The sequence below is a fragment of the Aptenodytes patagonicus genome, chromosome 1 (genome assembly GCF_965638725.1).
Source record: "Aptenodytes patagonicus chromosome 1, bAptPat1.pri.cur, whole genome shotgun sequence".
NCBI lineage: Eukaryota > Metazoa > Chordata > Aves > Sphenisciformes > Spheniscidae > Aptenodytes > Aptenodytes patagonicus.
The window spans coordinates 136732182-136748848 of record NC_134949.1 but is presented as its reverse complement, the minus strand read 5'-3'; the positions used below and the strand labels follow the sequence as shown (position 1 = coordinate 136748848).

Sequence of the window (16667 nt, the reverse complement as noted above, 5' to 3'; positions counted from 1 at the left end):
GAACTGTCGAGGTTCACTTCAGCCTGCTTTTTTTTCCCCCCCCCCTTTTTTTTTTTTTTTTAAGATTGTAGCTGCCAGTATCGTAAGATCATAAGCTTGAGAAAGATGTAATAAAGTCCATTCTAGATAATATTTTAGGGTAACGTTTTGATTGATCTCAGTCAGATTGTGGTTGGTTCTTGACTTTGAATATTAAAGTGTATATCTTCCTATAAATGCTTATGTGTACATATGGTCAAAATAAATGTCTAGGTTAATAAACATAAAGGACTCCAGGATACCTTGCCTCAGAAAAGAACATGACCTATAAAAGAGAACAGATGTTTCTTATCAGCCATATTGCATGTGTATTTCCTGGGAAAATCCTTTCAAATCTCTTGTTTTGCAGCTCATCAGGACATACTGAAATTGGTGTTATGTATGTCAGAAAGCAGCAATATCTCTTCAGTGTCCTGGAGAGGTTGGGCAGGTGGTTTTTTTTTTACCCAGCAGATTTAATGTATTTTTTAATAATTAAAAATTTCAGTATTCTTGAGATTTTTATGAGCACTCGATATTCTTCTGTTCTCTAAAGGGAATGTGTATGGGCTTTTTTCATGATGTTTGTGTCATTTTAATGGTAAGACAGATTTTGTTTGTTTTGTTTTGTTTACTGAAACACAGGAGGTTCTCTCTGAACATCAGGAAATGCTTTTTTACTGTGAGGCTGACCGAGCCCTGGCACAGCTTACTCAGAGAGGTTGTGGAGGCTCCGTCTTTGGAGATATCCAAAGGTGTCTGGATACGGTCCTGGGCCATCAGCTCCAGGTGATCCTGCTTGAGCAGGGGTGTTGGACCAGATGACCTCCAGAGGTCCCATCAAACCTCAACCAGTCTGTGATTTTGTTTTATATTTTGTTTAGTTCAAACCGTGTTTTAGAATACCAGAAAATTCCTACAGGGATTTCTATTCTTATAATGTATCCCATCTTTCCTTCTGTTTTGGGGGTGAGTTGGTTGGTTGGTTTGTTTATTTTAGGCACCTGTAGTAATCTAAAGGCATTAAAAAGAAGCTTAGCAACATTTGTATCTATAATAGCAGTGGATGAAATCAAGCCACTGTTGACCAGTGCTTGTGGGTTGGATTATTAAGTTGGCAGTAAAACTTCTCTCAGGGCCCTGCAGGTCTCGTTTCAGATATAATTCTAATGAAGATATTGAATGACTGGTGTGACAATAATGTAAATTAATGCTGGTGCCTTCTATTTAAACTGAAAAGTAAGAGCAAGAGAGAGCTTTGAAAGAAGGCTTCCTTGGCATATGAGTGAAAGCTGAGGTTTTTGTTAATGATTCAAACTCCTGTAATAAGAAGTAGGAAAGCTCGTTAGCTATGTTTTTAGATTAAACAAAACCTTTAGGTTGTGATGTTCTTTCTTTAACAGAATTTGTGGGATGAAGAATTTAAATTAAAATTTCTGAAGTCAAAGATTGACTGAGCTAAAGTATGTAGCACGAAATCAATCCTGTCAAATTGTAGGGAAATAAGTGAGAGATTTATAAACATTGTTAATGTTTTAGAAATCTAGTTTTGTGCAAATGTGTTTTGAATTCTTTACAAATGAGATAACAGTAGGTCTAAATGACAAATTAAGGATTTAAAAAAAATAATCAGCATGCCTCTCTTGCAGTAATGGATTTATGGAGGTAGCATGCTTTAGTTGCATTTGTAATTAAGGTTTTTCCATCATTAGAATAGAAATGTATTCCTGTTGAGCAATATCATTTTAGGTGAATTATGTGGATTGAATGAGTGGCAAAACTCCACTACTTTAATCCGATATGTGGCTAAAAGTCAGTATTTGGATTGGATTCCTAGAGGGTCACGTTGAAAGGTAAAATACATTTGTTTGTTTTCTTAGTCTTCATATTTCTATATTCTCTGCAATTAACAAACAAATCCGTATCCTGTGGTATTATACAATGACAGCTTAACAACTTGGCTTCACTAGTAATGAAGCCATACCGCTATTAATTTCAAAACTCTAAATACTGAAATGGGTGGGCTCTACGTGGAGTGCTTAACGACAGACTAACGCATAAAAGTAACTTCGGAAACTGTCATTTCTTTGCATGAGTTCATAGTCCTGAAAAATTAAACTGAATGCTCTGATAAGCCTCTAACTTTGTTCTGTTTTTAAAAACAGTGCAAGTGTCCTCAGCTATGAGACAGGCTACAAATGTTATTAAAAATGCCCTAGATTGCAATTTCAGGTAATTGACCAATTGACCATTAACTGCTGAAATCTTAAAGGCTGCTAATAAGGTGGTCCCTTTCAGGAATTTGCTTTTGCATGAAGCTCAGCTTTTCTCAGGTGGAGTACTCACAAAATTGTGTCATGGAGCATGTTTCTGGTTCTACGGGAGCTCCATGACATCAGATATTATTCCATCCTTAGCTCCTTTAAGTGTCTATAATATGTATGCTATTGTGGATGTCTGTGGATAGGCAACAGTTTCTATTGATAATGGGTTCTTTTTTCCTATATGTCCTTATAGGAAAAGTCTCGAAGGTGAAATTGCCCCAACCCAGCCTACAGTTCCTATTCCTGACTTAGAGTTGCAAGCCCTATTTAACAAGCAATTTAGGATTGTTAACTAGTAATTTTCTTTTGTAGTTAGTTTAAAAGTAGCTAAAAACCTTAAATTAGCTTTTTTAAAATATATTTTTATTTCTACATTGAGATCTAAGTGTATGGCAGAAATTAACCATACATCTTATAATCATCTGGTAGGCCAGTAGATTTTATTTCTGACATGCTTTGTAAATGCTTAGTTTGTTGTTTGGGGGTCTTTTATGTCCTGAGGAGCTCCATCTTCATTTTTTTGTCAGACATGTCTAGAGGATTCAGGAGGCTCATTTTGAAGAGATAATCTAAAAAGACTGTGTCTGACTGACAGACTCTCAGGAGCTCTTTCCATCTGTATCCAAGCCAGCTTCATCAAGTGCTGTACAGAGGTGACACTGAATAAATAGGAAATCTGACTGAGACTTCATGCCATTAACCATGCATGTTCCTCGTTGTCTTTTCCCATCATTGGAGCAATCACTAGGTCCTGCCTGAAGCAGGAAAGGTTAAGTGTCCCATGTAGAGTTGAAACTGTTTTCTTTCCCTGATACCACCTAAGGCGGCAGTTAAGAGCTGCCACAGGGGCTAGTCTGAGGAGACTGTGTAGGAGCCACGTCAATACAGTGGCTGGCGTTTGGACATACTGGAGATGGTACCCGCCCTGCTCCTACTTTTTCACTACTTTGATCAGTGCCAAATGTGGTTGTGAGTTTCTGAGACTTGAGCATTATTAGTTACTTAGTCCTGCATAGGTACCTTGGTAAAAAATCTTCATTTGTTACAAGTGCTCATTTCATTCAGGTTTCATCGTTCTTTGGAATTGGAATGATCTTTGTTTAATTTCTTTCAGTTATCTGTTGTAACCAGGAAAGGTGGCACAATGTCAAAGACTAAGGTTTCTCTACTTGCAGCAACAGTTTTCCTGGTTTCTAGCATTTTGTGTATATGCTCCTGCATGATGAAAAACTTACTCTGTTACTTCTCTTTGATGCAGCAAGATTCATCTTATAGCAGATTCTCTTTTTTTTTTTTTTTTTTTTTTTTTTTTGCCTGTTTGGGCAATCTGAAAAGGACTTGCTTTCACCACATGCTTTGTTTTTTAAGTACAGTTGTGAACCCTTTAGGCATTTGTATACACCTGATCTCTCATCTTTTGCATTCGAGTAGTTCAGTGGAAACCTGAACCATCCCAGTATAGTCAGGAAGCTGAATGTACAGGGACTTCTCCTTCCTTAATCAGAGAGGCTTACAGCATATCAGATCTGGAGCAGGTTATTTTGGAGGCTTTCAGAACAATCCTTTTCTTCAGAGTAGGGAGACGACCCAACTTAAAGGTGGCACTGTGTCACTCAGAGTGTCTGTCCATCGGGAGTCCTTCTGTCAGACTTGGCTTTATGTGAGACTCAAAATTGTGCATACCAAGTTCTCTTAGTTGAGGGGTGAGCATGTTTTTATATGACTTGTGTTCTACAGGTACCATTTTAAGAATCAATCTAAGCTATATATTTACTCTTAACTGTAAAGAATATGTAAGAATAGATGTTTGAGGATCATAGACTCATAGAATAGCTGAGGTTGGAAGGCACCTCTTGAGATTGTTTAGTTCAGTCCTCCCTGCTCAACTAGAGCAGGTTGGACAGGACCATGTCCAGTTGGGATTTGAATATCTCCAAGCATGGAGACTCCACAGACTCTCTGGGCAATCTGCAATCCTTAAAGAAGCTTTTGCTTGTATTTAAACAATGCAAGACTTTGTATTTCAAGGGATTTTTTTGTATTCAGTTTATGCCCATTGCTTCTTGTCCTTTCACTGGGCACCAGTGAGGAGAGTCTGCTACTGGCATCTATACTCCCACCTATCAGATGATATACAGACAGTGATAAGACCCTCCCCCAAGCCTTCTCTTCTCCAGCCTGAGCAGTCCAAGGTCTATCAGCCTCTCCTCACATGACAGATGCTCCAGTCCCTGTATTTATCTTTGTCGTCCTGTGCTGGACTTGCTCCAGTACGTGCACGTCTTTCTCATACTGGGGAGCTCAGCTGAACACAGCACTCCACATGTGTCTCGCCAGGGCTGCGTAAAGGGGGAAGGACCACCTCCCTGAGATCTGCTGGCAATGCTCTGTCTCATGCAGCCCAGGGTGTCCATGGCCGCCTTTGCCGCAAGGGTACATTGTTGGCTCACGGTCATCTCAGCGTCTACCAGGATGACCAGGTCTTTTTCTGCAAAGCTGCTTTCCAGCCGGTCAGTCCCAGAGTCCATGGGGTTATTCCTCCCTTGGTGCAGGACTTGTTATTTCCCTTTGTTGAACTTGATGAGGTTCCTGTAGGTCATGAAACATCTCCAGCCTGTTGAGGTCCCTCTGAACAGCAGCACACCCGTCTGGTGTATCAGCCACTCCACCCTGTTTTGTATTGTCTGCAGGCTTGCTGAGGGTACGCTCTGCACCATCATCCAAGTCGTTAACACAGACACTAAACAGGATTGAACTCAGTATCGACCCCTGGGGTACGCCACTAGGGACTGGCCGCCACCTGGACTTTGTGCCAATGATCACAACGCTTGGAGCCCAGCAGTGCAGCCGGTTTTCAGTCCGCCTCGCTGACCACTTACCTAGCCCATACTTCATCAGTTTGTCTTTGAGGATGCTATGGGAGACAGTGTTGAAAGCCTTACTAAAGTCAAGACAAGCAACAGCCACTGCTCTCCCCTTGTCCACCAAGCCAGACATCTCTTCAGAGAAAGTTACCAGCTTGGTGAAGCATGATTTCCCCTCTGTAAAGCCACACCAAACACGCCCAAGCACCTTCTTGTGCTTTGCGTGTCTGGAAAACAGTTGTTTTCACAGTTAGTTGCTCCACCACCTTTTCCCAGGGCTTGAGGTGAGGCTGACCAGCCTCTGGTTCCCTGGAGTCTCCTCCTCCTTGCCCATCTTGAGGATAGCTTTGACATTTGTTTTCTTCCAGTCCTTAGGAACCTCCTCTGATCAACATCTTTTCCACCATGTTTCCATGATCCCAGTGAAGTTATAGCCCTGTAACTCCATGCAGGCTTCTAATTCCTACTCTTTGTTCCCCATGCCATGTGCATTATTGTACAGGCCCTTCAGAGAGGCACCCAGTCCTGCTGATGCCCTGAAAAAGTGCGAGAGCTTTCTCCATAACGCTGTCCTGTAGGCACTCCCTTAGTTACGTGGATTTGCTTGAAGAGGGCCCCTTTTGGCCCTGTGTTGTTGATTACCAGGTCCTTCCTGTTCACATTATGCCCCACCCTTTGCTTCCCATCGTGGTTTTCAACTTCCTCATGGACATGCACTCCCACCCCCATCAATCCTGGTTTAAAGCTTTCCTTACCAGTTTGGGCAGCCTATTGGCACAGATCATTTTGCCCCACGTTGTCAGATGGATCCTGCCTTGTCCAAGCAATTCTTGGTCCTCAAAGGGAGGTCCATGAACATAAACCCCAAAACCCGGTTGCCGACACCAGCCGTGCAACCATGGAGGATAAATGAGTATTGTTTAACTTTATAAAAACAACTGTCATGTTGTCTAAATATATCTAATTTAATGAAACAAAATTATATGCTTTATAAAAATCTTTCATGACATTTAAGAAATTAGGTAAGAGAACTTTCTTTGGAGGGTAATTAGAGGCTAAAATACTTCTCTGAATTTGAATAGATGTTGCTTTGATAGACAACCACTTAGTCATGATGAAAGAACAGTTTAGTTTTAAAGCAGTTTAAACCACTTACAAAGATTTTTTGATGGACACAACGTTCACACACAATCTATTCATTACCAAGACTAGCATGTCCTCTCATCTCCTATAAAATTTCAGGATCGTTTTCAGTGAATATACCTGTCTAGACAGAAGTTGCCTTGCTCTGTTCAGTATACCTATTGCAAAATGCCTATGATTCTTCAAGAAAAAGGCTGTGTTTTTCAGCACAAGTCCTTTTTCTTTTAAGAATACTCATCAGGTAGCAAGTGTGTTCTGCATCTGTTCTTCTCTTTAGCACTTGCTTGTCTTCCCCCAGCCCTCCCTTTTGTCCAAGCACACAAGTTGTGGTTATTACTTAAAAGATGGTGACCAGGAGAACCTTAGAAAAGTAGTCCAGGTTCACTTCCTGCCAACTGCGTACTCCCTTGTTGCCTTAAAGAGCCTTTCTTACAACACACCTTTCTTTTTGTAATGAAATTTTCTTTAACAGTTGGAAGATAAGGGAGGAGGGCCTTATGGAGTTGTAAGTCCTGTTTTCTGCTTTTTACTCAAAAAAAAAAAAAGGGGGGGGGCGGAGGAGATTCGATTCTCAAGGAATTTGTCATCATCTTGGATAGTGCACTGAGTTTATCCACTGCTTAAAAAAAATATTTCCATCTTTAGAGTATTAGCTTTATTTCTTTTTCTGGTTAACAGAAATACTTGATCTTTTTGCAAAACTGTCTTCACTATTGATTCTGAGACCTACTCCCTGATTTCTCTAGGACTTCTAGTTATATGGCTATGAGAGTAACTTACTTGGGACATGAGACAGTACTTACATTCCTGTCACCTCAAGATTGAGACACACGCTTATATATTTGAAGGATAATTTCTAAAACTATGGTTCAACTTAAACCTGATGTAGAAGATGGTATGGTTATTCTTCCCTACTCAGGAATAGATTTTGCTGTTACTCGGAGGAAAATCTCTGTGCTGTGGTTTAAACCTTGACTGGATTCTAACTTGTCTCACCAAACAGGAAACCTTGGTTTATAAGTAATTCATTTTAATTATTTCCTGTTCTTGTCATTTTATTTTTTCTAGTGAAAGACTGATTCCCTATTGCTGGATGTGTTAAACCAGTTCAATTTGAGAAACAAAGCAAAATAAAGCTTTCCTGTCTAAATGTTTGTTCATTTCACTGAAGCAAATGCTTCTGTTTTCTCTAAGGAGGATATACTTGTCTGTATGCATTTAAATATTGAATAACTTAACACATGTTTTGGTTTTATTAGGGAATAGTAAATGATGCTTGTCATATTCTTGCTTATTAGAAGTGTTTTTACTTTGGTTTATGATACTGTTGCTTTTGATGTGGTTGCAGTGTACTTGAAATGCACAAAAGGTTTTCTTATTAAGCAAAGCTACCTTTGCGTCTTATAGTTAAGTACAAAATGTTCATCAAGCATAGATTTATTTAATGGATTTAAATGAAAAAAATTCGTGAGAGTTAATGAGCTGAAATTGGTTTGAGTACCATGTTCTTCAAGGGGTTTTAGGTGTTGCGGATCTTGTTTTTTCATGGAGTGAAATGGAAAAAAATTCCCTGCTCCTTCATTCATTTTAGGTTTTCAGTTTTCAATGAGTTGGTCAGAAAGAAAATAATTCTGTGGGTGGGCTGTGAGCCCTGGTGCTTCTCCAGGAGCTGCCACTGGTTCTGGTGTTAGGTTTCTCTGGAAAGAGCATCACTGACTCTGCCGGGTTAGAGGATGCCCATGCCATACGGACATCTTTCACAGCTAGTTATCTACCCGGACATTATATTCTTATTGCTTCTGGGGACACGAAGTTGGCTCAGAACTGGGTCAGTTACCTTCTATGCACTCAAGCGTTCAACTTCATCGTTGAGCACTCAGTTTCTCCATTTCCAAGATTTTAAATGAATTTCCAACACAGAAGCTTTTGGGTGGTTTTTTTTTTAACTTTTGTCCAAAGCTGTAGGAGTATGTTTCATTATTTTTTCTTTCATCCCAATACCAAAATAATCCTTTCCAAAATAGGCAAAATTTGCTTTAGTATAGCATGGTTCGTAATATATTGTGCAGAATAACCAGTAATTGTACAACTTAGTAAGTAATTAATTCTGGTTTTTGCTGTTCTCTTCAACGAAACTCACCACAAATACTTGAAATACTGTAGAATTTTAAAGATATAATTGTTTCTGGCACCAAGGGAACACCGTCTTCAAGTTTTAATTTGATTCACATCATCATCTTCAGTGTTTTACTGTCATCTTTGCGTTCCTTCTCAAAATGTGACAAAGGTACACGGGATTTTTGTTGTGTTCACGTTTCTATTGCTGCCTTTTTTGTGTGTTTTCTGTTGTTTGTGAGGCAGAAGATCCTACCTTTTGTTGGCACGTAAACATGTATCACTGGATCTTTGTGTACACTGTTTCAGCCCTTGGAACCATTCTCCCTTTGTTTTTGGTGCACCATCCAATTCTGGTTTTATACACAGCATCTATCAAAGTTGTATTAATTAGTGTCTGTCAACTTTGTTGGGTGGAGTATGGACAGTTAATTACAGTGATTGGGGGGAGGGGGGCCTAGAAGGGAAAATTTTGGCAGCATGGGGTGTATTTCTGATGCTGTTAACATTTCCTAAGAGTGTACATTTTGGGGAAGTGTAACATTATCTAAGTAAAGCAAATACTCAGTAAAAGCTCTTTGAAACAAACATATTTATTAACTACTTGAATCTGGTCACTCAAACTTCTCTAAATCAAGTCCATTGTCTAATGAAAAGGCTATATTGCGATGTTTCGTTCCTTGTGGCAAACAAGGCTTCCATCTTTCTTTCACTTTTGCTTATGGCATATGTGCCTTTTTGTCAGCAATAGAAACCTTTTTTGAAAATCCTTCTTAACAGAATCTTTTTGCAGCATCCTGTGGCTGTGGTTTATCAGTGCTAGAGGCTGCTTATCACAAAATACTAGCAAAGCTAATAAATAGGTTGCAAAAATAGAGAGGTTCAGAAATACTTCTTATTTAGATAGTGAGTGGTGTTACATACTGGAACACCATTCTTCCTGCCCATTTGTTCCTCTGTGTCATGGGAAGGACTAGCTAATATGAATTACTAAAGCTGATGACAGAATCATTTTCTTACTATATAATTGCACAAGTAAACAGCTGAGGTGGAAAAAAATATCAGGTCTACGCTAGATAACTACAGGTAGTCTTCAAAAATACAGTTTTTGCCAAGGCCCTAAGAGTGTTAGTTTTTCTCCTTGTGCAAAGTGAATGCATAAGTGATTATTTTTTAAAAAAAATTTTTTTTTTTTTTGTATGCATTTTGGTGCAATATTTTTGTAATCATCCTGGTCAGTTTTCCCAGTCTGGTCTTAAGTCTCCCTTTCTGTTCCTTCACGTCTGCAGCCCCAGGAATCTACAGAAAATTTGTGTGTCTTCAGGAGAAATCTTTGCATCAGCATGTTAGTTTTGTGCCCTATCCCATTGTTTTGTAACTCAGGTATCTTAGCTCGTTTTCACAAAAGCATCCTCTCGTTGGAAGGTACTCTTCAGTGGTTTTTAAATAAAGTATATTTAAAAATACTTGATGTAATGGATAATGGTAAAGCTGTTCTTTGTTTATTTATTTTTAATAATTCCCTTTCTTAAGTCGCATCCTCATTTTATTAAGTAATTAGTGAGTTGGAATAGAATTAGGACAGGGAATTTTGCAGTTTGATGATTGCTTGTCTGCAATTACAATCTGTCAGTTTATACTGACTCGCTGTTCATGGTCGAGAGAATGTGTGTTGCTAGTCTTGCTTTTACAAGAAAAAAGTTAAAATAGATTTTCACAGATGTTCACTGTGCTGAGAAGTTCACAGGTTTTTAGAAGTATATGTTTGCTGAGGGGGAGGGGGCACGGCTGTACAGATGGGTTGCCAGGCAATTAATTCTTCCTACTTGGATTGCCTGCAATAGGAGACAATCCAGCTCTCATGAGCAGTGCAATATTATTTGCAGAAGGAAACTACCGAGTAACAGTTTTCCTGTTCTCTTCCTTCTTTCTTCTGTCTTCCCAGCCTCACTATAAACCTCCCTTCCTTTGCTGTGCATTTCTGAGAAACTGCTAATGATTGATATGATAGCAGTGCTGTCATTCTTTTTAACGAAAAAAAAAAAAGCCATTTTTATTCTAGGTATTTTAATAGAGTCCCATTAAGGATGTATTGCTGACTGAAATATTGGCATGAAGGGCTCTCACTGAGCTGAGCCCAGGAATTAAGAAGTCAGGAAATCGGCTGCTGCATTGCAAAAGAACCTTGTGTGACACAGTATCTCCTGATTGGGGGGATCATTACTGCTATTATGACTCGACTTGCGTAGGAATTTTAAATTTCATCTGAATGTCAGTAATAACCCTCTTAGCAAATTATCCTGAATAAAATCACGAAGGCATTTTATATAATAGGTGTTGAATTACTGGATAGATTTGCTAATTAAATACTCTTTGTTCTGCTGCAGTTGACATTACAGGGTAAGATCTTGAACAATTATTCTCAACAGCTGTACTTTGTTAAGGGAAAAATTAACTACAAAGTTTATTTTTTTTTCTACACTTGAAGTTGGCAGATTTTTGAAATGTGCTTGAAAAAAATTCCATCATCCAATTGGTAATGAGAAGATAAATATGCAGGTGTTGCTGTGAAATCAGATAACTACCGACTGCCTTATTAATGAATTTAGCAAGCCTTTATAACCTTCTGTTTTGTAGCTGTTGGCACTTATAAGTGATCCCCTGTCAGAATGGGTAGCACTAGCATATGCCAGTCACTTGATGAAGCGAACTTGTCTGTGACCTTCTTGTTATTACCTACATCCACTCCTGTCCTCAGAGACAATTGAGAAATGGTCTTTGCACAGCCAAACAATTTTTTTAGTGGGGGGTAATCCTATTTAAAAAAAAAAGTAAGTTAATCTTTCTAACTATTAATAGATAGTGTTATTTCAGAGAATGAAGTAGAAAATGCCAGAGATTATCAAGGGAAAAAACGGTAGGCCTTCTTTTCTTTTACATGTAAACTCTTAATTTCTCTGTCCAATTTTTAAATTTTGTTTCAGGGACTCCTGTTTGCTTTTGGAGTACTAAGGGAAAGGTGTAACCTTTCTCTGTAGGAGTCAGCTAATAAGTGAGAGAAAAGGGGGTGTGTGAATAAGCTGGAATTCTGATTACTGTATATGAAATTTGATGTCATGTACCAGTGATATGTGTCTTTAGAATAATTTCAAAACTCCATGGAAAGGTGCTGGGGCGGTGCCGTCTGAATCACTTACTAGGAGATGAATAGGAGTGGAATATCTTTTTTTTAAGCTTCTGATTAAAATGGAATCGGGTGCGCTTGAGTGAATCTGCAGTTAAGACACCATTTTCCTGTTCTTCTTTGTCTACGTAGAAGATTGAGGCCAGCTGAGCTTTTTGCAGTTTGGGACTTCAGCAGAGTTCAGGCATCACATTGGCCGAGTACCTAGTTTGCAGCATCAGTGGGTGGTCTTTAAACCAACTGGATGTTTTGAACTTGACCCAGAGAGTGTAAATCCATAGCTATCCATATGTGCTTAGGGAATAACCCTGATAAGGACATTCATTGTGAGTCATCTGTGTCTGTTATATCGTGGTTTGGAACCTAACCTTTCCTTAAGTGCCTTGAAGGGTATGGTATATTATGTTTGCTTAGTTTATGTCTTTGCACTTTGGGAGAGTGAGTCCATCCTTAGGTGCAGCCATTTCTTCTTTGAAGATGAAAGTGGCTAGAAAACGTGTCTGAACAGAAACTGTGTTGAAACGGAATATTAAGTTTGCAGAGTCAAGCACTGTGAAACTAAGAATGCTGGGGGAATATAGCTTTCGGTGCACAATTTAAAACAAACTGAAAAAGCATAGTGGAGCATCATACTTTAGTATTCGTCACTGTGGTTGTCTAAAGGTTCAGAAATACTAAAGAAACTTGCCGTTAATGTTGAAGGAGTGACAGTGTTATCCTGTTTGTGTACTGTTATGTAGAGGTGGACATTTCACCTTTGTTTCAGAATTGCTTGCTGATATAGCAGTAGTCAATATTGCGATAGTCAAGACTCTTGGATTCATTTTAGGTTCCTTGGCCTTATGAAAGTCATGAGACTTCCCTGAAGATGGTCTTATTCCTACTGAGCATAGCCAGCTTTTCCCTGTTTGTCCTTTTTCTTTCCTCATCCCTGCTAATTTCTACTGCTCAGCTCCCTGTCACAGACTTCTTGATAGTCTGAAAGTCATAATTCTGCCTTTTTGGCAAATACGGCCAGAGAGTATTGCGATTTAATGTATGAAAAATAATAAAACTTAGCCTAGGTTACTAAATTTAATACAACCTGTTAAAATAGTGTGTTGCCTGACTATCTTTAAAGCTAGAGTACCGAATTGTTCGGATTCATCTAATAGACTCTGATCTGTCATTGCTGTACCAAGTGGTTCAAAGTAATCCTCTTTAAGAAAATTAAAAGTCTAAATGTATACGAGTAGCAGGACTAGCTGAAAAAGAACAGAGGTTTATGCTGAGTGGGGATGGAAAGGACTGAAACCAGGGAACGGGGACTAACCAGGTGGAATCTGGAGCTGTGTGCCAGAGCACCAGGATGCTGACAAGAAGGGAAATGGGGAGCACAGTGGAAACATGGCCAGGGGACTGAAGGAATGGATGTTGGTTCTCATGCAGCTGTGCAAACTTCACCAAGCCCTTGCTGCTGCAGCAGCTACACATTTCTGTTCATCAAGCTAGTTTTACTTTGTCTTTTCTGTGCTACAGCCGTATCTGTGACTTCAGATGATAGGTTCTTCCACCCCTCTCCACTATGCTGACCAGTATTAGAGATGGAAGCATTAGCCTACTCACGTGAGGTCTCTATAGCTATTTATAAGGTTCAGAGAATTGCTATTCAGAGCATTCAAGGAACTTGGGGTGCAGTCTTGGCTGAGGAACAAACCTGGTTACACGTGGATTTGCCCACTGATTCAACATCTGTATCCTATCTCTATCCCAGCTCCTTGTCCCAGGTCTGGTTTCCCTAAGGAGTTTGCTTTTTGATGACCCATTTTGAGATCATTACAAGGGTAATCAACCTTTTGACTAGGTTCTTGTTAAGTGAGCGCCATCCAGGCTGTACTGAGTAAGACAGGACGTTTTTGGGAAAAACCTCAATGACATCAAGAGATATGATGATGGATATGAAGGAGACGACTGACCTACATTACTGAAAGAGGCTTAATTCTGGCACTTCCTGATTAGGTTTTATTTGAGCATTTGATTCAGTGTTCTTTTTTTCCTAAGGTAGAATGTGTGTGTGCACATGCAATTTTGAGATTTGTTTTAATCTTGTTTTAGGGGAGTTAATAATAGCATTAATACAAGGTCAGATGAGAATTTACTCATGTAATAGGAGTATTGAAGTGACTGTGTGTTGCCAGGAGAGAGGTGGTTTGCTTTGTTTTGAAAGGTGAGAGCATTTGGAGTTAGCAATCTAATGGATATGTTTGCATGTGTTAGCTTGTAATTATATCATATGCTAACCTTTGATTATTTTTTTTTATTTCAGATTTTGATGCATACCAAGGAGATGGTGCAAAAGGTAATGCTGAGCATTTTCATTAAACAACAACCCTTAAAGAGCACACCTGGTGAATTTTTTTTTATTCTGGGAGAACTGTAACCCAAACAGACCTGAAATCACTTCTTAGGATGCCTGGTTTACAAATGTAATCCTTCCTAATGGATTATAGCTTTTTTCTTTTCCTACCACAGATATGATCTGGCCCCTGCTTGAAGCCTATGTGTGACTGTTTCAAGCAAATTAGCAACAGTGCTAATTAGAGTTTACTCATAGACCTGTTACACCATGTGTTTTAGTGTTTTATTATGGTTTATTTTTTGGCATCCTTTAAACTCTGTCACAGGGTGGTTTTTTGACTATATGGAGTTTAACATGGACATAGCCATGCTGCAGTTTTTTACAGCTGCATTGATTTTCCACCACTGAAGACATCAAGTTTCCATTTTTTTCAAGTTAGTATTACGTAGTTGGATTTATCTGCCCATTTTTTTTGGTGACATTTACTGGTGTTGACAATTTTTCTTTTCACCTTTTTCCTTACTGTGCCTTTCATATGGACCTCAGGCTTTATGTGCTTCAATTTGTCTAGAGTTTGCTCCATTATCCCAGAGTATTATGGCAGTCTGGCTGGTGCTTGAACACAATCTTTTCCAAGTAGGGCATTTGAATTGTTCCAAGGATCAGAATGAGAGATGATATGAAGGGCAGAGTGTCAGTCAGAGAGAAGGAATCAAGTAGGTGTTTGTCTTCATCTCCTGGTGTAATTGTTCAGTAGTTCAATCTGGGGATGCAAAACTTGCGGGTCACAGTAGCTAGATCCTTATCCAAAAGGAAAACCTTGTTCCCTGGAAGATCTGCTGCCCAGGGGAGGACTACCACAGGTAATTAGATTACAGCAGAAGAAAAAAGATGGGAGTGGGAAGATGGAAACGTGAAGCCACATGCATAATCTGAAGAAGTGTAAGAAGAGCAGCCTAATCTGGACAGTACTGTGGTTTATTAAACTGCATATAAATAATATATAAACTCAGTTACTGTATCTACTAGCCAATACTTTCACTAGATTTATTTGAAATAGAGTATCTAAGTGGAGTTTTTTGTTTGTTTTTGTTTTTTTTTAATCCAGAATGACTTTTTTTGCAAGAGTATTGTGATGGCTACAAATGGAATAGGATACCTAACTGTAGTATTATCTTTTAAGCACATTGGCTAGATGTCTTATCTGAATAGCCTGAATTTGTCCAGCAGTTTTTGAGTCTAAATGATCATCTTGTGTCCTAGCAGTCCAAAGTTATTTCTGATTAGAGTTCCTGCTGTTTCTCAAGATTAGACTTGTTCACTGACTTATTTTTCTAGCGTTCATTTAGTAAAATTTTAACTACTTATATTATGTACACAACTGAACAGTGATTTTTTTTTAAACATATCAGTGGTTTAAGTTTCATTATTCTCTTTGAATTCAAGTATGTCTTAATGAAATGTACAGACTTCTCAGTAAAAACTTACTTTACATTTTTCTGCGTTTTAGTATTTAAGGGATAATATATGGACAATGATCTTTTTAAATCTTGAAAATGAGGTGGGACTTTAAAAAGATGGAGTGGTTCTGGTTTGTTTTTCAAAGTAATTTGTTTCATTTAGATGAACCTTGAAGTGATTTATGGAGACACAGATTCCATTATGATAAACACGAACAGCACCAATTTGGATGAGGTCTTCAAGCTGGGGAACAAGGTAAGGAATTTTTTCTTTCTAAAGCTTTCCTACATGTCTGTGTTGTAACACTGAGTGGAGCAGATAGTACTGAGAGAGGACTCCATGGCATAAGCAGAGAATAGGCCATGAGGAAGAAGAACTTGACCATGTATGGAAGTTATGGAGTAGTAAAAGCTCCGAGCGCCCTGTCTCCAGGTGTAGCCACTCTGTGCATTTTTGAAAGTCATTAAATTAAAACAAAACATTTCATTGTATAATGAGCTTTTGTACCAATCCTAAGTTACCAGGAGACTCTCTGAATACTTGGTAAGTCAAAATGTAAGGTACAATTCCTCCATATTAGTTCCAATTACAATGTGAACACAATTTTGATTTTAATGATTTTTGTTTTGACATGAGAGATGTTTATCAGTTTAGTTTTGTTTAGTTATGTAGTATGTATTACACTCTATGTGCCATCAAATTTCCAGTGGTAAATTAAAATACTAATTTCCAAGGTATACTAGATACAGAAGAGATCTGTTTGATTAGCAGTTGGCAGTTGATGATGTGGAAGTTTTGTGGCTCCCTGAAATTGCGGAAGAGAAGTGAGAAATGTTGCAGAACATTTTAAAGAAAAGATGTTTTTGAAAGATGGAAGAAATTGTGATGAAAATGAAAGCTATGGAAGCTCTAAAAAACCCAAAGAAAACAGAGGTTTTTTTCAGTATAGTATTAAACAAAAGTTATGTAATTTTAAGGCAACAGTGATTCTGGTTTTTTTTTAGAATACTTCTGCCTTCATGCTAAGTTGGTACTTTGAGAAGTAGATGCATCTCAGGAGCATGGAAAAAGGAATAATATCTTGATGTCATAACCAAGTAGCAGGAGGGCTGATGGCATGGAAGAAAGAAATCTCTTTTTTTTTTGTTGGGGTTTTTTTTGTTTTTGTTTGCCACATACGAGACTATATATAATTTCAAGTGTATATCCAGTAGCGTATA

At 38.6% G+C, this 16667-nt stretch overlaps 1 protein-coding gene across 4 annotated transcripts in view; it reads left to right on the top strand.

The window, feature by feature from the left end:
• The window catches only part of POLA1 (DNA polymerase alpha 1, catalytic subunit), a 210064-nt gene that overhangs the window by 63368 nt on the left and 130029 nt on the right, over nt 1–16667 (top strand). For all 4 annotated transcript variants that reach the window (XM_076355992.1, XM_076355983.1, XM_076356000.1 and 1 more), the window contains 2 exons: nt 13954–13986; nt 15610–15702. In XM_076355992.1, the coding sequence (XP_076212107.1) occupies nt 13954–13986; nt 15610–15702 (126 nt within the window). The remainder of the gene's footprint in view (nt 1–13953; nt 13987–15609; nt 15703–16667) is intronic.